The 25194-nt window shown below is 40.4% G+C and overlaps 1 protein-coding gene across 3 annotated transcripts in view; it reads right to left on the bottom strand.

The window, feature by feature from the left end:
- Nucleotides 1-1075: 1075 nt before the first annotated feature.
- LOC138754092 (scavenger receptor cysteine-rich domain-containing protein DMBT1-like) overlaps nucleotides 1076-25194 on the bottom strand; it is a 35667-nt gene continuing 11548 nt past the window's right edge. For 2 of the 3 annotated variants that reach the window (XM_069917912.1, XM_069917913.1), the window contains 14 exons: nucleotides 24872-25177; nucleotides 19324-19638; nucleotides 18242-18556; nucleotides 15480-15794; nucleotides 13591-13908; nucleotides 13437-13505; nucleotides 13036-13347; nucleotides 12883-12918; nucleotides 11329-11439; nucleotides 11092-11199; nucleotides 4212-4322; nucleotides 3717-3830; nucleotides 3110-3236; nucleotides 1076-1950 (listed from right to left, as the gene is read on the bottom strand). In XM_069917912.1, coding sequence (XP_069774013.1) covers nucleotides 3154-3236; nucleotides 3717-3830; nucleotides 4212-4322; nucleotides 11092-11199; nucleotides 11329-11439; nucleotides 12883-12918; nucleotides 13036-13347; nucleotides 13437-13505; nucleotides 13591-13908; nucleotides 15480-15794; nucleotides 18242-18556; nucleotides 19324-19638; nucleotides 24872-25177 — 2513 coding nt within the window. In that variant the 3' untranslated portion in view covers nucleotides 1076-1950; nucleotides 3110-3153. The remainder of the gene's footprint in view (nucleotides 1951-3109; nucleotides 3237-3716; nucleotides 3831-4211; nucleotides 4323-11091; nucleotides 11200-11328; nucleotides 11440-12882; nucleotides 12919-13035; nucleotides 13348-13436; nucleotides 13506-13590; nucleotides 13909-15479; nucleotides 15795-18241; nucleotides 18557-19323; nucleotides 19639-24871; nucleotides 25178-25194) is intronic. The other variant, XM_069917914.1, reaches the window with a different exon arrangement.

Here is a 25194-nt window from a genome sequence, read left to right on the forward strand (position 1 = left end):
AATATTCAATAAATAATATTTCTCTATAGAGGATTTGTCAAATGTTGCTAGTGTGCCGTCGAATGGTAAAATCTGAGGGCTATTGAGAATGTGGGAGAATAACATCATTCCTGAAACAATCAAATGGGTATCTGATTGTGGGCATGAACTCTAGCAGGGTTATTAGCCATGCCATTTTTCCATTGGTATAGATATCCTTTGATTTACACACTTTCAAGTTTTATGCCTAATGAGCTTGTATCCAGGTGCAGGACCATTTTTAACCAGGAATATATTTATCACTGTGACATGAAACTATTGGAAGATCGTTTTATCCTGAGATTAAAGTTCATAATACTTACTCAGGCCTGTGTGCGGTAGGGCGGGGTTTGCGGGTGATCGGGTTGGACAACGACAGTGGGGGGGCATCTGCTCCCACTGCAGGGCGACATCTCGGCAGATCAGCGGCCCCGTCAACGTGAGTCGCGGATCGGCCTGCGGCAGGGAGAGGGTGTGGGCAACGGTCCTGGCGAGGTCAGGCCCGAGGCTCCGGTTCCGGGCGCTGGGAAGAAGCCTTGGCTTCCCCTGATCCCGGCCATGCCCCAAAACCAGAGTCCACAGTGAGACCCTGCAACGTAAACAGAGGAAGTCGGGGCAATTAGCAGGCTGACGCCAATGCATTCTGGGATTTGTTGTATTGCTGTGCATGCACTATACTGGCGCGGCGGCCAGCGGGCCACCTCTAATACATTTTTTAAATGATCTTGCGGGACAAATATAATTATATCGGGGGCCAAATTTGGCCCGCGGGCCAGAATTTGACATGTGTGCTCTACACCATTTCGGTTCTGCTGACTATCCAAAGTTATTTTCTGTTCTTCAGCATCTTATTACATTGCAGAGGGAATTTCAGAGATTGAGTCCACAAGTTTAACAAATATTTAAAATTACTTCAATATGGTATCCTTCAAATTAGAGATCTTCAGTCATTTCTTTTCTAAATGCCAATTCCTCTTACATGTTGCAGAGGCACTTACGTTGGTGACACAAATCATACATCTGTACGGGCATAAAACTGAGGTCAGACATTTTATTGAAGACATTGATGTGCTGAGTAGATCATAAGTGGAAACGTTTTTTAGCAATAAGTTGATTTGTTTATTTTTATTTGAAGGTTTCAGTAACAGACGCTCATCATTTTAAAACCTTGCACCAGCTGGCGTATTTTACAGTCTATCTATTCATTACTCTGAAGTGCAAAGATATTTTCTTCTTCCATTTCAAAGTTCAGAATGAAAGTCGTATTCCAGTCTGTATCTATTGCTCACCCAGTGAGAGAACGAGTAATGCATTAGGTTGATCTGTTTAGTATATCTTGGATTTGAAAGCATTTTCGCAAACCTATGAGCATATCAATATAAATTTCCATATGAAACATAAATGATGTTGCCTTATTAATACATTTACAATATCAGTATTCCACAGTTACTGAACATGATGCAAACTTAATGTATGACTGTAAATAAAGGCCTCATATAATCAACAAACGAATAATTTGATCCCATCTGGTGCCTAATCATATATATATGGATATAATTTATATGCAAAGAAAAAAATTCTAATAAATTGTGAATCCATGCAATTCGATTTTCATCATTCGTCCAGTTCACGGGTGTAAAGATTGTAACATTCACGTTATGGGAACATTATGAAGTGATTTCAGTAACTGTATTTTCCATAAGATTACGAGTGATGATAGCTCAAATCACAAGGCAGAATAGTCGTGACTAAGGTCAGACAGTTTTTTGAAGCCATGAACATGCAGAATGGAACATTATTGCATTTGTTTACAATGAGTTGATTTGTAAATTTGAAGAAATATGTGTTCATCTTCATGGAAAGCTGGACATCATGTTCTAGCCCTTATAACAGACTTAGAAGAATATATCCGGATATTAATGCTGAGTTTACCTGAAATATAATCCAAATAACAGGACATTTAGCTTGACATACCTCCTTACTTTGTTCACAACATTCACCTACAATTCACTTTATATTTAATTGTGAAACCATGGTGTAGTCTATCTGAACACATCAGAACAATTAAATGGGTCAAATAAGGCACGATATTGAAATAAATGTAAACTTGCGTTTTTCACCCTGATTATGTTATATTGCAATTCATTATAGTTAAATGTGCACACCATGTCGAATGTATACCATGGAAATGGTTTGATCGGACGAATTCATGTCCTCCAACCGTCATATCGATCAATGCACATCGTTTCCCAATTTTGCTTGAATTACTTTGCATTCCGGGCACGCATCTTCATCTCTTTCATTTTCCCTGCCTCCTCCACGTCCCCGTGCAAGTTGTTCCACAACTTATAAACATTCTGAGTGGAAAATCTTCCCGCTCAGACTTTTCTTAATCATGTCACGTGTTCACTTAAAAACGGCGTCTTTTTAATTAGTCCACAGAACCTTTGCAAATTAAGTGCGATTATCTAACATATCCAATAGATGAATAAATTTATGATCCAGTTCAAAGTCACCCCTCAGCCTCCTGCATCCCACTGACAGAAGCAACAGCCAACCAAAGTCGCGCAAGTCACACCATGTTACGGATTTCATCTGGCTCCGTGGAAGTTTCCACTTGATTGTAAATCATTAACTCTGATACACACTTTCCTGATATACACATTGCAGATCGCGCCCCATGGTGTATACAGGCGCGAAGTTGTCATTCAGGACACCACACCTACTCAGTTCACTGACTTCCACTTTCGTCCTGAAGAGGACCTGGCTATCCATTTGTCTGAAACATATTTAGTAAAAGCTTTTGGAATAATTTATTGATTGTGCTGACCCAGGCTCCCTTATGCCCACTTCTCATCCACTATAATCTTCAAATAATTAATTTGATGACAATTTTCTGCGCCTGTCTTACGTAGCCTTCCTTTCCTGAAAACAAGAATTGATTTAATATCTCCGTGAACCTTGCCATCCTTGCTACTTCTTTTTACATGCTCTTTTCTTTGTGCTTCTTCCAGAACTGGCATATATTCAATCAGTCACTTAGCGCTAGCCCATAGGGAATGGACACAAGCAATGGAAGCATTGTGCTTACCGTCCTCCAAGGGAAGCTGTGAATTATGGAACTGGACTGTCCTCTCATGTCGGCACTGGTGGTATGAACTTCGCATTGTGACGATTATCACGTGCGTCGGAAGAGCAGACAACCAGAAAATTGGGATCTATGAGAGACCATTCATAAATAGATTGAAAATGTAGTTGAATGTTCTGACCAGGGCCAAAGTCATAGAGGGTTCGGAAAAGGAAGCAGAAATTGGGTAATGAAGTTATATAATCAGCAATGATGGTTGTGTATATTGGCAGAGCATCAAGGGGATGAATGGGGGACACCAGGATATTCTTCACATTATGGTGATGATTATCAGTAGATATTAAGGAGCGAGGATAATCCAAATTCTTACTAAGAAGGGGATTTCAACCATTACCAGTTCCTCGAAAGGGCCTTTTTTAGGGAGCCGGCAGCAAGACAGATTATCATGACCATTGATATTGGATCGAACTTGGATCATATTGAACAATCAGAATCGCCATTCTCGCATTTATACATTGTTTTTATGAAACTTGGCATTAAACATACTTTATGTGAATGCTTTGTTTCAAAGACAACTATATGATGTGGGTGTAACTGAGACATAACTCACCGTGGACAACAGTGAGCGCGAGCGGATCATCGGCAGAACTGCCCGCCCTCAACCGACAGTCTTGGCAATCAATAATTTTGCTCTCATCGCGTTGAGAGTCGACAGGGCCTATATCTGGGAGGAAATAAAGATTGACAATAGCAAGTCAGAGCGAAATTCCCACTCGTGTGATTCACAGTTCGACGGATGAAATATCTTGATCCTTGTCCTGGATATTAATACCAGGCACAAACACTTCGAGCTCATTTCACACATCAGTGCCGACAAAGCAGTCTGATCAAACAAATAATGGTCATTACTTCGTTCCATTCCACACTTAGCTACACTCGAGTGAGATGTTTCAAATTCAAACATGATCACTGGCTTATTTTTACATAATCCCATTAAAATAGTTATATTCACTGTTATTTCATGACAGACATATCCGGAGAGATTTTGATCACAAACTGATTAAATTATATTAGATAAATTTGAAAGCTTCAAAATGTTTCAAACCATATAATCGCGAACTGTTTTCATGAGGAGGTTCCGGCTCAAGAAGTGCAGCATCCGAAGGGTCGCTCGTGTAATAGTCTATTTGATTGATGAAATCAATTGAACCAGAAGCTAGAGGTCAATGCAATTACAGATATTGTAGAGATTATTTTGGATATTGAGGCAGTATTTACATTTGTTTATTATGACAATTACGGTATCGTGATATGGCACAAAACATCATTGCAGAAAACCATACAACAAGACAGCGGGATCATGGCGATGATGATTTCTTTTTTGGGAAGAAGTCCTTTCCGGCCTTGTCTATCCATTTATCGTGTCAACCCCAACGGTATGGCTTACAAGCTAATGCAAGCCACTGGACTACAAATTATTGGATCATTGGGATCTCTTTTGGGGAATGTATGACATATTCAAAAAGAATGGATGACACTTGAGCCAAAATGGTTCCAATATCCCGGCGGCCAGGTTTAATAGGGCAGTCATGCAGAGTTTAAACTAAAGGGACAAGGGATGGGAACCAGCGTGCTTCGGCTGATTATTGGGGGAAAGAGCAGAAGAGAGAAGAAAGTATACAGCAAAGATGACAGGCAGTCGACGAGACAAAATAATGTCCAGAGGGATTACACATACCAAGACATTCAAACACTGGTCTGTAAGCATTGTATTGAAATGTGCGAAGCATTCGAAACAAGTGGATGATCTTGATGTATAGATGCAGGCTGGAGGGTATGATGTTGTGGCCATTACCGATTCGTGGTGAGAGGGAGGATGCCATTGGGAAGTGAACGTCCAAGGATCCATGGAGCATCGCAAGGAAAGGAAGATAGATGGAAAGGGTCCCATGTCTCTGCTGGTAAGCAACAATATTAACTAGTTGGAAAGAATGGACATAGTATCAGAAGAGGTTGATTCATTATGAATTGAGTGAAGGAATCATAAAGGATTAAATACACGAAATGGCAGTAATGTACAGGCCTTTAATCAGCATCCCGAATTTCCATTATAAAATACAACTGGAAATAGAAGATGCATGTCAGAAGGACAGTGTTAAGATAATGATGGACAATTCTAACATGAAAGTAGATTGGAAAGATACGACTGTGCGAGATATTAAGAGCAAGATTTCGTGAAAAGCCTATGTTATGGCTTTTAAAATAGCTTGTTAATGCGCCCACCAGGGGATAGGCTGTCCAAATTTGGAGCTGGGTAATGAACCAGAGGTGATTAGAGAGCTAACAATAAAAGGATCTTTTTGAGGCACTGATCAAAATATGATTGGATTCACTTTGAAATGTGAGAACGTGAGGCTATATTGCGGTGTGTCGGTATTTCAGGGAATCAAGAGTAAAACGGAGAAAGCCAGGGAGTGGGACTGAGTGGGTGGGTGGATCAGTGCATGATTCGATGGGCGAATAGGCCAATTACTGCTCCTATATCTTGTCATCTTGCGACTTTGTCATATTTCCTTCACAAAGAATACGGGAAATTGCAGGAACTGTCAGCGGTTCAGGATGTGTTTGTGAAGAGGAAAGGGAATTAATAACACAGTTCTACTTTCTCCCACCAAAAGCCGTATAAATCAAACTTCATGCAATTTAAAATTCGGGGAACAAGGACATGTGTGGCCAATAAATAAAGAGTGTTTTTAATTGGATGAAAAGCTACAGATCGAGAAGAATCAAACTTTTAATGAATTTTGAAGGTAGCGGGCGGGCACCACTCGGGAAAACATGCGTCAATTCCGGCTTCCTCTTAAACATTTGAATGTGAAATATTTGATCTCCCTTCAAACGCTTGAAGACCTCCTGTTTCCAGCAACCACAATCTTTTTTGCCAAATGAGCAATATTTATTAAAATAAGAATAACAGTTTTTTTTAATTAAATCCAGTCTGATATTCAGAAATGATAGATGGAAAAGAATTATCCAATCTCGAAGCCAAAACCTTAGCCAAGAATTTTACAGCAAAATTTTTAAATAATTATTTAAAACTTTTAAAAATAATATGAAAACATTACGTGAAGAGAAATAGTATAAACAAATCAACAACAAACAACCCTCCCTCCACCTCTCCCCTATCCAGCCCCGCAAGGGGAGCCTAAAAAAACATACTTCAAATAGTTATAAATGTAAAAAAATACAAAATTTTAAGATATTTCTAAACCCATACATTCCAAAGACGGAGATCACATTTTAACAAATAAAGAATTATTACCATGTAAATTATGTCATTTATATCCATATAAATACAAGATCTCAATTCAGTATGCCAACGAACTATATTTATCTCTATAATTTTTCGAAGTAATCGCTACTCTTTTTCATACCACTGATAACGGTAAATGATCAAAAGCTATCTGAAACTTATCCAACCCCCAACCAGTCAAATATAAACATATAATGCAAAAAGAAACTCTGGGTAAAATGGTGGTTTAATTTTAAATAACTTAATGACACATAACTTCACAGTCTTCCTAGGGTATATCATACGTTAAATCAATTTGTCATTTATTTCTAGATTTCTCCAAATTTGATTTATCTGCACTCTCTTGCATCAACATAAATATTTCTGAAACAAAACACCTTCTTGTTATAGAAGAAATCAAAGACTCAAGTAATCTCATATCCCTTCCATATTTATCCCTTATCAAATCTATAAACTGATAATACACAAACAAAGAATTTACTGGAATTCCAAATGTTTCCCTCCATCAATTAAAAGAAAAAAACTGTTCCTCTTCATGACAATCCTGAATCACATTTATACCTTCAGGATGCTATGCTTTTAAATACCTGTTAAAGATTTAAAACCAAATAAGATGATTTTGATATAATTGAGTTTGAATTGATAAATTACTCTTCATTCCTGTAACAGGATTTCTATTAATCTATATCCTTAATAATAACTTTAATGCCGGCATATTTTAAACCTGCAAAAAACTCAAATTCCATTTATATTTAAACTGATGAACATCAGGTTCAAAAATTAAAGCTAATTCCACCTTAGGTCAACTTGGGGGATGCTTAGTATCCATCATTCTACTATAAACTTTAACCTTGCAGTTTCATAATAATTTTGAATATAAGGAAACCGAAGACCTCCTAATACATACTTACACGTCAATGGCTGTAAAGCTACTCATGCTAATTATCCCTTCCATAAAAGTTTCCTCACCACTATATTCAAAAATTGAAAAAAGCCCTTTGGAAGTAAACATGGTATAGACTTAAGTAAATACTGAATACGGGGAAAATATTTCCTTTAATACAATTTACTCGACCTATTAATGTTAATGGGAGATCCTTCCATTAACTCACATCCATTTTAAACTTTTTCAATAACATAGAAACATGGAAGATAGGAGCAGGAGTAGGTCATTCGACACTTCGAGCCTGCTCTGCCATTCAACGAGATCATGGCTGATCTTAAAGTTCAGTACCCCGTCCCCGCCTTCTCTCCGTAACCTTTAATACCCTTATACTGAAGAAATATATCTAATTCCCTCTTAAATATATTTAATGAACCTGCCTCTACTGCCCTCTGTGGCAATGAATTCCACAGAAAGTAGAACTGCGTTATTAATTCCCTTTACTCTTCACAAACACACCCTGAACTATGAGATCCCCTCTCAATCTTCTAAACTCCAGCGAGTACAATCCAAATTTGTTCCATCTTTCCTCATAAGTCATTCCTGCCATTCCAGGTATCCGCCTGGTGAATCACCTCTGCACTCACTCCATTGCAAGAACATCCTTCCTTAAATAAGGTGTCCAAAACTGCACACAATACTCCAGGTGTGGTCTCACCAAGGCCCTGTACAGCTGCAGTAAGGTATCCTTGTTCCTATACTCAAACCCACTTGATATGAAGGCCAACATACCATTTGCCTTTTGAATCGCCTGCTGTACCTGCACACTCACCTTCAGAGACTGGTGTACAAGTCCCCTGGGTCTCTCTGCACTTCCCTATCTCTTAATCTATTGCCATTCAAATAGTAATCTGCCCTCCGGTTTGTATTACCAAAGTGGATAACCTCACATTTATCCACATTGTAGTGCATTTGCCATGTATCTGCCCAGTCCCTCAATTTATCCAAATCACACTGGAGCTTCCTGACCCCCTCTTCCATGCACACAACCCCTCCTAGCTTAGTGCCGTCTGCAAATTTGGAGATATTACATCCAATCCCCTCATCCAGATCATTAATGTTAATTGTGATCAGCTGGGGTCCTAGTACAGATCCCTGTGGCACCCCACTGGTCACCACCTGCCACTCAGAAAATGAGCCATTTATCCCAACTCTCTGTCTTCTACCTGCCAGCCAGTTCTCAATCCACATCAATACTTTGCCCCCAATCCCATGAGCCTTGATTTTTGAAGCCACTCGTTTATGTGGGACTTTATTGAAGGCCTTTTGGAAGTCCAGGTACACCACATCCACTGGCTCTCCCCCATCTATTTTACATGTCACCATCTCAAAGAATTCCAATAGATTTGTCAAGCATGATTTACCTTTTGTAAATCCATGTTGACTCTGTCCGATCCCTTCTCTGCTAGTCATATGCTCCACTATTACATCCTTCATGATGGATTCCATCATTTTTCCCACTACTGATGTAAGGCTCACCAGCTGATAATTCCCCACTTTTCCTCTACCCCCCTTTTTAGATAGTGCGGTAACATTAGCTACCCTCCAATCCATGGGTACTGATCCTGAGTCTATCGAGTTCTGGAAAATAATTCTTAAAGCATCTGCTATCTGAATGGCCACTTCCTTAAATACCCTAGGATGTAGATTATCAGGCCCTTGGGATTTATCTGCCTCTTTCAATCCCATCAATTTCCCAAAGACCATGTCCTTAGAGATACTGATTTCTTTCAGTTCCTCCCTTGCATTAGTCTCTATGTTTCCCAACATCCTTGGGAGGTTATTTGTATCCTCTCTTGTAAAAACAGAACTAAAGTAAGAATTTAATTGGTGTGCCATTTCCTTATTCCCCATTATATATTCCCCTGATTCCGACTGCAAAGAACCTACTCTGGATTTCACCAATCTTTTCCTCATGACATATTTATAAAAGCTTTTGCAGTCGGTTTTTATATTTGCACGGGACATAATTTAATTTACATAAAGATTTATAATCTGCTTTCACAATTCCTCGTAATTTTTAAATTTTATCAGACCATCTTAATTTTATAATGTGTTTTCACGCTTCATAATTCCTTTCCAAACATGGCAATATTTCACTCTTATCCAAGTTTACCTTGTACGCAGATAGCACACCAAATTGAATTAAACATTCATGTAAATACTTCAAACATCAATGTGGATAATGATCAATTTATGTCTGAGGTTTTTCTACCATTAGATCAGGCTGATGAAAATATTTTGTTTGCAGAGGATTTTAATTGTGTTTTTGATTACTGGATAAATCTCCAAAAAGTATAAGGAAACCAAAGATGTTGGTACAATTGGGATCTTTAATGAAGGATTTTAATATAGTTGAAATTTGGAGGAGGATAAATCAGACAGGAAAAAAAAAGGTTCCTTTTAATTTATCCAGGCACGATTTATTTTCTAGAATAGATTTCTTTTTGATTTTGACAGATCTTCAAGCTGGAGTTGTGCAGGCTGAATATAAGAGTAGGATTATATCTGATCACTCAATGTTGTTTACTTCTTGTGGTGGATCAGAGGTTATGTAATCAACTTATCGGTGGAGATTTAATGTAATGTTATGGAAGAAGCAGGTGTTTATTACATTTGTTAAGGTACAAATTGTTTTTGACTGAAAATACTAATTCAGTACGTAGGAGTTTTATTTTATGGGATGCTTTGAAGCATTTTTACGAGGTCAAATTATTAGTTATTCTACAAAAGTTTTAAAAAGTAGTATTTGGTGGAAAGTTTGGCTTTGGGTAACTGAATAACTGATTTGGAAAAAGAATTTCAGAAGAAGGTGAGAGAACATAAGAAGTCAGCATTACCTAAGTTGAAATTATATGATAATACTTTACAAACGTATCAGTATGAGCATCTAATTCAAAGATCTAAGCAATGTTATTATGTTAGATGAAAGGGCTCATAAGGTATTAGCCTGACAATTAAAAACGGACCATTTATCGAGAACTATTAATGCTGTTGAAAAGAATACAATGATTACTTATAAACCTCAGGAAATTAATGACCAATTTTATTCATTTTACCAGAAATTATAGACTTCTGAGGGAACTCAGGATGATGCTTCTATTGAATCCTCTTTATCTAAGTTGAATTTACTATATTAGGAGAGGAAGAAGCGAAGTAACTTGAATCTGCGTTTACTGATTTTGAGATTAAAGAAGCTGTAAGGAGATGCCTAATGGAAAGTCGACAGGAGATGATGAACTTTCAGTAGAATTTTTTAAGGTGTTTTATGAAGATCTGTGTTCTATATTTATGGATGTGCTTCAGCAAATGACAAATGAACAGTCATTACCAGAATCGTATTCGAGTGCGATCATTACAGTTATTCCAAAGAAAGAGAGAGATCCATTGAATGCAGCTTCGTATCGACCAATTTCTTTATTAAATGTGGACTATAAAATAATAAATAAGGTATTGGCATTTGATCGGGTTGAGTGGAATTTTTTTATTGAAGGCCTTGGAGAAATTTAACTTCGGACGTCTTTTTACTGGTTGGGTTAAAGCATTATATAAAAATACAAATGCGAGGGTGGTGGCGAATGGTCAAACTTCTTTGACATTTAAATTAACTCGATCAACGCGTCAGCAAACACAATCTTTGATTTCAGTATTATTTCTTACAGTTGGTGCACTATAGAAATGTGAGCGCTATTCTCAGTTGAAGAGTGGTGGTCACATACAAATACGCACCTGAACCATGCAGATGACTGAAATTCTTTTCGGTCAGCGTGTTGTCAATGTCTTCATAAATTGTTTCGTAAAAGGCAATGGCTGATCCTCTGCCACGCATTAATGCAGCTGTTCAAGTGAGGGAGAGGTTTATTCACTGTAATGTTGACAAATATTTGAGGAACGCACCACAAACAGCAGTTGAAATTACTCATGAACTTTTGGCTATGAAAATGCAGAGTGAAAAATAAAACTCACCCCGTCTCCCCGACCTTCTCTGTACTATTGTCATCAGCGCGATTAGCTCAGCGAAGAGGAGGACCCCAAGGGTGATGCATACGGCAACTATGATTGAGGGTGTCTTGTCACCTAGCCAGAATATCGACATGAAATATAGATGTACAGCTCCATTTGCAATTGACGCTGTTTTTACACATTTGTACTGAATGATTTTGATGGTAAGGCACTAATTGTGTACAATTCCATGTCTCCAACAAATAAAAATTCTTGAAAAACTCAGCAGGTGACGTAGGATCCAAAAGAAGTAATAGGTAACGAATGTTTCAGGCCTGGGCCCAAGTATGTCCGGGTGAGTTATTCAGCACGTCCCTCCACTACACTCCACCCAGGCATTCGCAGAATTCCTTTCAATACACCTTCCAAATACCATTGGTCCGCATTTCCCCAGATCTATGACTGAGCAGATATCAACTCTGAGGTTGTTTTCGAGACAGGCATCATTGTGGATAAACATACCTTGGAATGGGCATAGCACATTGTACAGGACGCATGATGACTTGTGCCACAAGGATAAACATGTCTTAATTAATTTGTTCCTGAATGCTACTGAAATCCCTATATTTGGGACTTGAACATGTCACGTAACTTTTGAAATATCCACAACTCCAGCCAGAGCCATAGTCAACCGCCTGCCTAAGTAATTCTTAATCATCTATGGAGCAACTGAATTGGATTATATTCACGTAAAACTGTGCCTGGAATTTGTTTTAAAGGAAGTCACTGAGGCATCAACATCATCCTGGGGTACCCAACAATCTGCATGGAACGGTGGACGATGAGACAAGCGATCCGCCCTGCAGTGCTATGCAGTGTAGCGAAACATTGCGTAGATCCCAGCTCCACATTCTACAAGAATATCACCCAGTGTGTGTCCAACACCTGCAATTATGCCGTTAAGTGCACTTCAGACAACACGCATACGCCACCCTTGCCACGAATATCCTATCAGTGAATTCATTCTTGCGTCCCATCATTAGTCAATAATTTCTCATCGATTTTAAAGGTTTAACAAGGCATTATACCTGCTCATCATGGCTTGGTGAATTGAATTATCCAAATAAAAAGACCATTTTCTGAATTGATTGATATGAACTCGTCCGAATTGATTCGGATCGAAAAAGTCTGTTTTTTCCCCTCATCGGAAAGCCCCAACCAAACCACCACACAGTTTCTGCTCTTTCAAAGACACTCGCCATTCATTAAGGGTGATGTTCAAACGTTACTCGGGAGTCTTGAAGAAAGTCTCTCCCGCTACGGTTCCCGGCGATTACCTCCTCATCCAGAGAGATATGTGGCCGCAGTTGGGAGATTCTGGCTTCAGCAATTGTACTATGCTCTGGTTTATGTGGCCTTTTCTTATTTAATATTGAATATCGATGGTCCTTATTACTCTGTTCTTATCAATGTTCATATCAGCCAACAACTAAGTAGTGATGATCAGATTATTATTTAAAAATACCAAATATTAGTTTTGCTTCAAGGTATAAATATATTTTATAACACTGTAAATACCTGAATCGGTGGAGCCTGTCTCCGACAAAAATGGATCTGTGGATGATATTGAATCGCACATTCAGAGACTTCATTCAGTGAGGATTGAGAAAACGAAATTACGACATGAAGGGATGGATTGAAGAGAAGGTGGAAATGTGCCAAAACACCAACCAGAGCAAAAGACAATGACGTCTTCCTTATGGTCACAGTCGTGTTGGCCGAGTTGTGAGGAGGGGCAGCTGGAGAGAAGGGATTCACTTCCTGTGCATTTCACTTCATCCAACAAGATGTCACCGTGGCCGTTGTCAATGGTCGCCGCTCCTGGGGTCCAACGAGCAGGGCCACAGCGCAACTGTCTGCAGACTACATCTGCATCGGCTAGATCCCAGGAGTCGTCACACACAGTGCCCGAACGATCATTCCACAGTATCTCCAACCTCCCGGAGCAACTGTTGCTACCGCCAACCAGCCGTAAGGACAGTTCTGAGAGGAACAGAAAATAAACTATTAAATAAATTTAAACTGAGAAATAGGCGAATACATTTCACACAACTTTACATGCACTGAATCACCTGCAATTTCCGATTCTGATTCTTGAAGGCAGACCTTTCCCCTGTCGGATCCCTCCGGCACTTGGGCTTCTGTTGACAAGAGGAAGATGGTGACAGATTTATAAATCTCTTCTGTTTAAAATGTCAGCCGCGTTTCATTCCACCCTAATGTTACCTTCACAAACAACGGCTGCATCCTCCTTGTGCTGACAGTCGTGTTCTCCCCAAGAGGCTGATTTACATTGCCAGAGGGTCGACTCGTGCGATGTACAGTCCAGCTCATCGAGCCATATTTGCCCAGAGCCTTCTCCATATTTCACCGCATCAATTTCAAGTGATTTTCCGGGTCCACATTTTAGTTGTTTACAGATCACATCTACAGCCTTCCAGTTCATTCCGTCGGAGCACACTGTTCCCCAGGTCCCATTGTAGAGCACTTCCACTCTTCCTTCACATCGATGCCCTCCGTTCTTCAGGCGCATTTCTTTGTGCTCTGTCAACGGAAGTGGTTATGGATATTTCATACCGCCACCAGAAAAAAAATCTGTTTTGACTTATAGATAAACAAGAAATACAAACGGAAAATCTTGAAAACACCACAGAAAAAGGCTGATCGGGCGGAGCATTAAAATACTATAAAAGCAGGAGCGCAATCGGCTAAAAGAGGAAGGTTTGGGTTTAAATGTCTGGAATGTGCATGATTGCTCTGTCTTTGAACTCAATGCGGTGGTGAGAACCGCTCCAGTGAGGTATCCTTTCAAGGATTCGCTGTTCAGAAAGATGGTTCCACTGTGCAGCATTTCCAAGGGGTTGTCTCCTTCATGAATCGCTCCACTTCGTCTGTCCGCAGGTTGGGGTACAAGTGAGGAAGATGTGACACCATTGCTTTCGAACATTCTCCGACGACTCAAAAAATCCCTGCAGCCGAAATGAGGACGGAACCTCTTCCAATTATTAAATTGCATTCTATGTCATAAAATTTTCCGCTCTGTCATGCGTTTGCGGAGCATTGTCCTTCTGTCCGCAAGAATGGACCTGAGCCTATCTTCCGCTTCAAATAACTCTCCCACTTCAACTCCAATTTTTCCATTTGTGAGGCCCTGTGCTGGTGCATGGAAATATAAACTCAACCTTGCAGAACAACACCATATCTTCTGTCTGGACTCGTACAAGTTTCAGTTTTCCATAACATTCGCACTTTTGTAAAGTAAATTAAATTTTATTCCAATTCTAATTGATCACATCTATCTTTTATCGTGTCCATTCAGTTGTTTTCTCCATTAATGTAACCTCCTGGGATCTCCCGCAGCAATATATCACACAAACTCAAACGCAACCGTCACGTTAATGTCCAGCATATTCGAAATATTCATTTCATTCTTCCAACCCCACTCCCGACTTTTCTCTATCTCATACAACATGGTTTGTACTCCTTTCCCGAAGTGGCTCGGTCGAGAAACGTGAAATCAGCCTCTTTCCAAAATGTATTGCTCTGTTTGTTAATTAATTGGCAGCAATCCTGAATGCACTCCGCAAAATTTAACTCGGGAAAAGCAAGGGGTACATCAGCATTGAAAAAATGAACGGTCGTGCTCCTCCCCCTGACCTTTCTAACCTTCACCCCAAAACCTTTCTTCATGTGGCAGCCAGCTTTTTGATCATACATTGAAATTAGCTCATGCTCGAAACATTGGTTATATCTATTTTCTTCCTATGGGCGCTGCGAGACCTGCTGAGTCAACCAAGTTATTAGTACTTCGACAGAATTTGATGGCAATCAGACTTTCGTATTTCAATGCACTTCTTTCATAAATAGTGTTAAATGGCGATCAGAATCTATAGTGACTGAGCTGAGATGAAGGTCTGTCTTTGTTACAGTTCGTAGAATTTGGACTTGACTTAATGATAATCAGAACACTGAGAAAATATCGCTGAATAGTGGACCCAAGGAATGGAAATGTAAGAGTTAGACATGGTTTGTGTAAGGACGGAAAAGGAATTAAACACCACATAACTATGATAATTGTTATGCGGCAGAAAAGGACACATTTAATGCGCCCTCACCAGAACATGTTATTGTCACATCCTCTTTATGCGTGCAGTCGTGATCTCCCCACCTCGCCCTCAGGCATTCCCAGAGATACGATTCGTTCCCCAAACATCTCACTTCATCCAACCAAACTGGCCCAGAGCTTCGTCCGCAGTAACGGGGACGGTTCTTCTCCAAAGCAGTTCCGCAACCAAGATGCCTGCAGACCACGTTAGAGTCAACCGCATCCCAGGAGTCATCGCAGACTGTGCCCCAAGTACCATTGTAATAAATCTCCAGTCGTCCTGCGCATAAATCTCCCCCGTCAGACAGTCGTACTTGCAAGTGGCCTGTGGAACAACAAATCAGAAAGGCATTCGCTTCATTACGTCTTGATCACATCACAGAGATAAACTGGACATTGCCGAATGCTGTGGTGTAGTGCAGTACACATCAATGCAGGATATACACAGCAGATCATAACGAATGAATTTAGAAGGGAGGTTATGCTGCAATTGTACAAGGTACTGGTAAGGCCATATCTGGAACATTGCGAACAATTCTGATCTCATTACTTAAGGGTGGATGTAATGGCACTGGGTGAGGTGCAAATGAGATTCACTAGGTTGATTCTCGAGATGATGAGTTAGCCTTTGTGCAGAAATGGAGTCATCTGGGACAGATTTCGCTGGAATTTAGATGAATGACAGGGGATCATAAAGAAACGTATAACAATTATGAAAGGAATGTTTAACATCGATGTATGTTCGTTTTAGTTCCGTTGGTTGGGCAGAGTAGTAGAATTGGGGACGCAGCAACAACATTCAGGACAGAGATGATGAGCAACCTCTTTTCCCCGACAATGCTGATGCTTTGGAAGTCCCTGGCATTGAAATAGTGGAGGATGTCGCAGTAAATATATTTAAAACAAGGCTGCATATATTTTACATAATAGGTGAATTAAGAGATATGGTGGAAATGAGTCTATCAGCAGATAAGCCATGACCTTATTCAAATGCAAAGCAACCGCAACGGCCGTGGTGGGCTAATCCTCTTCCTATTCATGTTTTCATTCCGTATTCATGGAATGTAAAAGACACTCCATCCTGCAGGATTGACGAAATTCTAGCAGAGGCGAATGTAACAGGGTTGGGTGAGAGATATACACAGGTGCGCGGGAGAGAATGCAGTCGGAAGTTGTTTGGGAATGTGGGCAAAAATGTGTTCTCTAATGGAAGGAAGAAAATGGGCTGGATATCTGGAGAAGGGGGTCAGAGCGATAAGGGAAACAAGGAGACGGGCAACAGGAGTTCCCAATAAGTAGAATGTCTATATTTATTCCCTGTCGTCGGAGTCTGTCGAGACGTAATGTAAGGCGCTGTTCCTCCAATTTCCTCGTGGCTTGAACCTGGCAGCACACGTGACCGTAGTAAACACGTAAGAATTTCAATCGGGTGTGGAATTGAAATGACACGGGACAGTGCAAGGTCTCAAGAAGTGATCTCCCGGTCTTGGTCCGCTCTCCAGGATGCAGAGTGGGCCGAATAGGCAGCAACAAATGCAATACATGCCCCTTGTACATACACAGGTAAAGTGATGCTTAGGGCTGTTTTCGACTGCATTGTTTCGCTGTGTTCACTTCTATCCAAGCTCGAACTTCTTTCTATTGGATAATGAAGTTTCTGCTCTAATTGTGACTTACCGACAGCCAAATCTGAAATAGTACTTGAAGCGTAATTGCTGCTCTTTCCCATCTCCTTCCCCGAAATAGTAAAGCTTGAGCTGTCTCATGCCGTCATTTCTAAAAGAAATGACAGATGTTTCATTGGACAAGCAGCAATGACGCCTTGGTCTGGTAGGGATATGCCAATTGCATCCCATTCGTCAGCACTGAGTTTGATCATATTGTGTTTAGCATTTACAAAGCTATCCTGACGGATTTTGGGGAACCCTACAACAGTTCGGTTTTTAAAATATAATCACATTAAGTTTTTTTTAACATGTGAAATTTTTCTTCCTCAACCCCCACTTCATACAGGTGGCCAATGCTGCCAGCTCGAAATTGGACTCCACTTTAAAATGGGAAATACAGCAACGGTTTTGAAATTTGACTTTTTTTTTCATGAGAGAATTGATTGTCCAAACTTTGATTTATCTAACATATATACTCTGAAATGGATTCATTTAAACACATTCCTCTACATCAAAAATATCATGAAGAAATCTGCTTTCGGACTTCCCGGGTGTACTAGTTCCGAGATGGATTTGCTTCATCCGTCATTTTAACAGTCCCGAATAGGAAATATACTTTCTGGTGTCTCTCGATATCCAACATTGACGATGTTCGCCATAATTCCCGGACATTCCATCCACACATCTACCTGTTTTGATTTCTCATTTTGTTATTCACAATTTTTTGTTTACCTTTTATAGAAATGTCTTGAACACATTTAAGAAACCCTGTTTCTTGTGGTTTATTTAAAGCACAGCAACTATATTAATATATTTGTTTCGTTTTTGACTCTTCAATTGCGACCCATGATTTTATTTAATGTGACCAGAGGACAAAATATTTGGCCACTGTAATTTTACCCTGAGGTGGTGGTGTTTGTGGAGAGCTGTGCCCAGAACAAAATAAGTTTTGTGTACGTTTTAGGCCATTTCCTGAATGTGCAAGAACGGGAAGACACGAGATTTTATTATTATGTGGTTCCGATGTTCTTTACTCATCATCAACCTTCCCAGCAGCTTGCCATTTCCCAGGTGACATTTTGTGGCAATGACATTACTTCCTCACCTGAACACAGGACCCCAACGCCTCTGCTATTGCTGGAAAAATAATTCAACGCGAATGTGTTGCAATTACGGAGCTGCGATTCGGTTCCTTCACACTGTACTTCATTCACCCACACCGGCCTTTCACTCTCTCCATATATTGAGGAGTTGTAGGCTGATATAGCAGAGCCGCAACCCAGCTCTGCGCACACTACGTTGGAATCATTGATGCTCCAGACGTGATCCTGCACTCTCCCCCAGCTGCCATTGTGGTACACCTCCACTCGGCCGTCGCAGCGGCTTCCTCCGTTGGTCAGTCTGAGAGACCAACTTTCATCTGCAAAACCAAATATGTTGGATGAACCGGTTAAAGTGAAACCAAAATATCCAATCAATTGTAAACTTTTGTCTGGGGAGCTGGCGGGTCTTTTTTTCCGCAGCACTAGGCTGCAAGTCATTTAGGCGGACCTACTTCATAGGTGACCTATCCGTGTCCAAAGTCAAACCAATACTGATCAGTTTCTCTGCCCGATCTCGGATAATCCATTTAACAAGGGCCAGACAGTCGATAGAACATAAATAGATTTTAAAGTCTTCTCGAAGTTTTCACAAATATTTGTTTTTTTCAAATATCCCGCAACACTTAATGATATTTATAAACCAGCCGTTTCCCATTCTGTTCCACTCCCCCTTTAAATGTTGGAACATTTTTTCTCATTGCCCCAATGCACACTTCGTAGCAACATTTCAGTGGAAACGCTTACTTCAGCAACAGTCATTGCCTTGCCTTGCCTCTGTTCATAATAACCATATGACAATAGTGTGCAAACAATATCCAGTTCACCCAATCGCAATTTCTCTATACCCTTCGAGACATGGCTTATTTCCCGACTTTACATGTTGGCTACAGATAGCAAATAAGAATTCCAGGCACTCAACCTACTTCAACAAAGAAGTAGAGCCTTTCACCTTTCATTGAGATGCAAAACACAAATAAGTTACACAATAGGACTATCAAATAATAGTTTCAAAGAAGTAGCTTGAATGCTCCTTCGACTGGAAAACACTTTCATTATTTCAAATCTACTAACTATGGCGACTCACCTGAGCAGATGAGTCCAGAAATATTTCCACGTGAACATCTAACATTATCCAAGGGTGAAAACGGGCAATCGGCAATTCGGGACTCGTTCCCCTGGCAGCGGTAGCCCTCCTTCCACATAGGTCCGGTTTCCTCACCAAATTGGGCACCTGATGGAGTTCCGATGACTGCACCGCACTGCAGCTGTTCACAGATCACGCTCGCACCTTCTAAACTGAAGTGCGCCTCACAAAGGGTCCACCACTGGTCTCCGTGTAGAATTTCCACCCTTCCTGAACATCGGTTTTTCCCGCCAACTAGTCGAGGTCCATGGTTCCCTGTTTGAGTAAGGAATGAACCAGAAAACAACCCTTAAAATGGGAATGAATGAAAATTCAGATAGGTATTGCTTGATTTTTTCACTTTCTATTCGACGATTTTCCATGTATTACTGTTGAATAGGATGGTCTCTGGTTCCATCTTGATCGTTTTCCTGAGATTGTTTTGAATTTCTTTTTTTTATTTAATTGTATTTCCAAATGCAAATTTATCACGACTTACTTCATTAAATATTTCATGTTGCCTTTCATAGACTCAATAAATTTTAAGCACACAAAACAATCCCTTCCAACACCAGTATAACATATATATTCCATTTCTATTCCCCCCTTATCCCCTTCGAAACCTACCTCACCTCGCCCGCCCCTTCCCTGATACCACTCAAATTAAAGTATGTAAATTATACAGATACGAAAACCAGAAGTACTGGTGGGTCAAGACCCCAACAACAACTAGGAAAAAGTCATAGAGAGAGAAAACAAATCACCAAAGGTAAGGGATAGTAATAAAAAAAAAGAATAATAGAGCACATCGTCTGCGCCACCTCTCTTTTCCTTGATCCTGTTCGTTTCTCTGTTGAGTCAGAGTTTTTCAATGTTCTTGTCCGTGGGGGGAATAGTCGTATCTGCAAACCAATATAATTCAGATATGGTTTCCACACTGACTAATGTCATATTTCCTTCTTCAATTGTATGTTGTTTGCTCCAGGCGAAATCAAACTTTCCATTTCCATGTTCCATCGTGTAAGGTTAATTTGACAGAATTCACCCTGACTGCTCTACATTTCCTGGCTACCGCCAAGGCGACCTTCCCAGGCTAAATTTTCTTCTTGGGTAGTATAATATACACGTGCATAATCTTCCCCAAATGTATAATTCCGGATCTTGTGGAAAATCCACCTTCGTAATTTTTTTCAAAATATCCCCAGGTCCTCCCAGAAGCATTTCGCCTTTGTTCACAGCCAGGTTGAATGGATAATGGTTCAGTCGCAACGTCATACCTGAAGCACATTACTGAGATTTCTGTTTTAGTTTTATGTCGTTTTTGAGGTGTGAGGTGCAGTTTATGCAGAAACGTGAAATGCCCCAACTTGTACCTGGCATTAATAACAGTTGTCATGCTGTCCAGACCCATATCTGACCAGCACTGATCATGAATCATGATCATGAATTTTTGTGCTCAACTCCGATTCCCAACTTTCCCTTGACTTGTGTAAGATCACCTTTGTCCCTCACTTTGGAATATGAAATAGATCTTAGAAATAAACACACACATTCAATTTCGAATTAATATCTCCATGTCACTACATATGGGCGTGGTCATAGATGGTCCCAATATATTCATCAAAAATTACCTTAGTTGCAGATAGCAGAAAAACGTATGACAAATTATATTTATTTCTCAATTGCTCGAATGACATATGCTGCTCTCATTTGTAACAATATGAGATACATCTGGTTCCTTTCTTGCACCAGGTGGCCAAGATAATATTGTGTATATTCACGGTTATTAAGTTTTTCTGAGTCAAGGACGTTTTGGGAGATCCCAACCTTAAATCCAATACATTGATTTATTCTATGCCATGTCTGAAGTACATGCTTTAATTTGGGTTTATCGGTTTTCTTTGAGATTAGCATAGTTGTCCCATTTATACATAAACTGCCTTGCTATCTTTTCACCTCCTGCATGTAGTCAAATTTGAGTCCATGAGGGAGACCCCTTCCTCAAAAGATGAGGCAATAAACCTCCCCTGGACTGCCCAGTAATAGTTTTTTTCTCTTTGGGACATTTTATACACACCAATTAGTAATCCCAAGTCAATTTTACAATGGAGATTATAGCCACTTTACCATTCCACTGGAACTTACTGACACATCCGCTGAGCATTGTAAATAGCCCCTGGGACAATGGAATAGGTAATCACAGAAATAGATATTGTAGCTTTGGTATCACCTTCACTTTAGCACAGTTAACTTTGGTCACCAAAGTTATGTGCGAATACTCCATCTACCAAGGTCCACTTTAATCTTCCAGTATACAAGGAGATAATTGTGTTTGAATAAGTTGTATAAATCCTCGTCTACTTTAAATACAGATACCTAATGTCTTCTTGTGGCCATTTGAATTAGCTTCCCAGTTGGTGTAATCGAAAATCCCCCTTTGCCAGAGGTGTGATCTCACGCTTGTCCAGTTTTATCTCATAGCCCAATACCTGCCAATAATCCTCCAGTATGGCCATAAGCCTGACCAATGATCTATTATGTGTCCAGCAAATATGCTGGTGAATATGATCGGTGAATATGCTGGTGAATATTGCGGATATGATCGGTGAATAGCTGATTTTCTGTTTCATCTGGCCCAGCTTGAAACCCTTTATGCCTGGACACCAACAAATGGCTTCTGCCCGTGACTCAATGGCTAACATGAACAGCGTTGGAGAAAATGGCCAGCCCTCTCTACTGGACCTACTCAACCGAAACACGGAGACATCTGCCCAATGGTAATAACTTAAGCTTGGGGTTTATAGTCGAGTATACTAACCCAAATAATAAATGTTTGTCCCAGTCCATATTTCTCCAGTCCCTTGATCAGTAATTCTCATTCATTTCTCTTAAATGTCTTGTCCACATCCAGCGCTATGGCCACTCCTGAATCCATCCCTGAAAGTCCCAGATAGTAAGCAATCAAGCTATGTTGCTTGCGGATTCCTCCACAAATCCAGCTTTATATGGATTCATTCTATTCAGCATTCTCTGTTGGTATTTTATTTCCTATTTCAGCTATTTCTTGTTCCAAATTATTGATCACCTTTATCTGCTTTGTTTTGAAACCGTTGGTGTATTCAAATAACTGGACCCTTAAATAAGCTTTCAATGCATTCATATTAGGAAATTATCATCAGTAGAGGAGCGTTTCGTCTCACAGATAAAATAAATCTATCTGAGTCCTAACAAAGCTATAAAGTTTTGGTTTACCCAACAGAAGCTAGTTCAGGTGCCATCTGTACACTATGACCTGCTTATCTGGCATTATGAAGGATATAGCCAAGGGTCAATGGTCTTGCAGCAATTTCCCCCTTCCTTCTAATATTCTGATACTCATCTTCCTTCCTCTTTGTCTTCCATAGATATCTGGTAGAGAATATTGTGATCCAAACAAAACCTAAATCAACTAAAATATTATTGAGCAAATAATTCAGAGAAATCCAGAACATTCCTCCAATTAATCATTTCCCCTTCCCTTCTGCCCTGTGATCTACCACAGAACCTTGTCGGCACCAATCCCCAAAATATTACCACCAAATCTCCAGATATATTGGGGTGCGCCCATCTCACTCTTACCCTAGTCTCTCCACTTTTCTTCGAACTCCCTGTAATAATTCATCCTTTAACATAACCATTATTCTATAGATAGTAACAGATTAAAATACAATGAAATATACCCCTCAATCATAACAGTTAGAGCATATACAATCAATAATTCAACCAAATATCTCTTATTTATATTTAGACCAGGGAAGGCGGCAGGGTTTCCACAAAATCCAATGCCTCCCGAGGGTCTGGAATAAGAAACCCCTCTTCTTCCCAACCACCCCCACTTAATATCTTTAAAATTGTTGGGTGAAGGAGGGTAAACTCAGTCCTTTCTTTCCTAAGATTTCTTTTAACCAAGTTGAATCCCCTTCTATTTGGCTAAACGAGTTCAATCGCTCCTGCATACTCCATAGGACCCCGCTCTCTCCTTCGCTTCCCTCGCCACCGCCCGTCAAATCCTACCTATGTTGTCGTTGCGAAGGAAGCTAACCAAAGCAGGTCGGGATCATTGGGTGGGGTGCAGGAGACCGGTGGGCCCACTCCATCTCCAGATTATTCTCAAATTTCTCCCTCCTCGACAGCTCAGGTCCCACCGGGTCTCTTTCCTCTGTATCCCCAACAACTCAACGATTTTAATATTGTTTCTCCTGCTACAAATTTAGAGAGCATCCATTTCCTCCCATATGCTCTCTTTCTCTTTCCACACACGTCCATCTCTCTTTACCCTTTTTTTCCAACCTATATACTACTCTTTCTATTCTTTCCTCTGTTGATTCCACCATTTCAGTTAAATTGTCTAGTCTCTCTTGGATGGCATCTTCCTTCTTCCATGCCACTAATTTTAATGTATTCTTCATCTAGTGGATAGCATCAATAATGTCTCTGGTCGAGGACACAGACCTCTTCCTCCATTTTCTTTGACTTTCTCTTTTGTTTCTTTCTTTCCACCTCCTCCTCCTTCCATTCGGACTCCTTCACTTCTTCTTCCGAAGTCTTCTCTGCCGTCCTCTTCGTCCCAGCCCCTCCCTGGTCATGTAGCCCGACGTCTTGCGGGCCCATCGCCGCCGCCATCTCCTGGTCCCCACAGGGATCTGACTTACCAGGTGAGGGGTTCCCCCTTGTCGCCGCCGCCGCCGTCTTCACTGCCTCTCCAGGATGTGCTGCCCGCTGGCCTCCGCCGAACCTCCGTGGACCGCCCGACGTTATCTCGGCCTCCTCGCTCACGGCCCTCCCCAGGTCGCCTCGTCTTCCCTTTCCTACAGCTGCATGGACTTGTGGCCGGTCTCTTTCTCGCTTCCACCAAGAGGCGATCTTCTCTCGTTTTCTCTTCTGTCTTGATTCAACCCTTTTTCGTTCATCCCATTTTCTCTTGTATCTTCATTATTTCTTCCGTGCTTTCATTCTTTACGTTTTTTAAAGGGGGTCTTCTTTTTCCTGTCTTTCCTCTGGGGAGCTCTGTTTGCCACCTACTGCCTCTCCGACGCCACCTTACACCATCTTTCGATTTCCTAATAATATCCTTATGTTTCTGTGCAGCATTTCGTTTTTCATTTATACTGAAACTTTGGAGTTCAGCAGAGCTCTGTTAGTAAATCATTTTCATTGCTTTCTATTGGCGATCGCTTTGAAGTTCACACGACTTTGCCTTGGTGGCAAATGGTTCGTTAATCGGTTGGAGGTCGTTTAATGTGGGTATTTTTAATTTCATACTTCTGAACATTCAATGAACAGTGTTGGCCAAAGAAACATGTTACATTATTAAGTTTTTATACCCAGGACAATATGATATCAATAATACATAGCAATTTATTGTATCGATGCATTTTATGCAAATTTTATAACAGAAAATTATGGATGACCGAATGCTTTGTGCACGATGAAAGCCAAATACAGCAATATTTAGAAATCTGTTACTCACCAGTACAGATCACATCGACACCATTTCTTTGACTGCAATGATGGGTTCCCGCAGAAAGTGGACAGTCCGACAAAAATAGTTCTTCGCCATTACATTCCAAGCTCCTTTTGGACGGAGTTCCCTCTTCAAAATAAGCTCCGCTTTGCATAGATACGGCAACTCCGCATTGAAGATGACGGCACACCACATCAGCATCATCCATATCCCAGTGAGCGTCACATATCGTGTACCAGGTATCACCAAACATCACCTCCAGTCTTCCCGAGCAGCGATCATATCCGGATACTAATCTTGGTACTCTGTGTTCTGAGAAAGAAATGAAC

The sequence above is a fragment of the Narcine bancroftii genome, chromosome 2, assembly GCF_036971445.1.
Source record: "Narcine bancroftii isolate sNarBan1 chromosome 2, sNarBan1.hap1, whole genome shotgun sequence".
Classification (NCBI taxonomy): Eukaryota; Metazoa; Chordata; class Chondrichthyes; order Torpediniformes; family Narcinidae; genus Narcine; species Narcine bancroftii.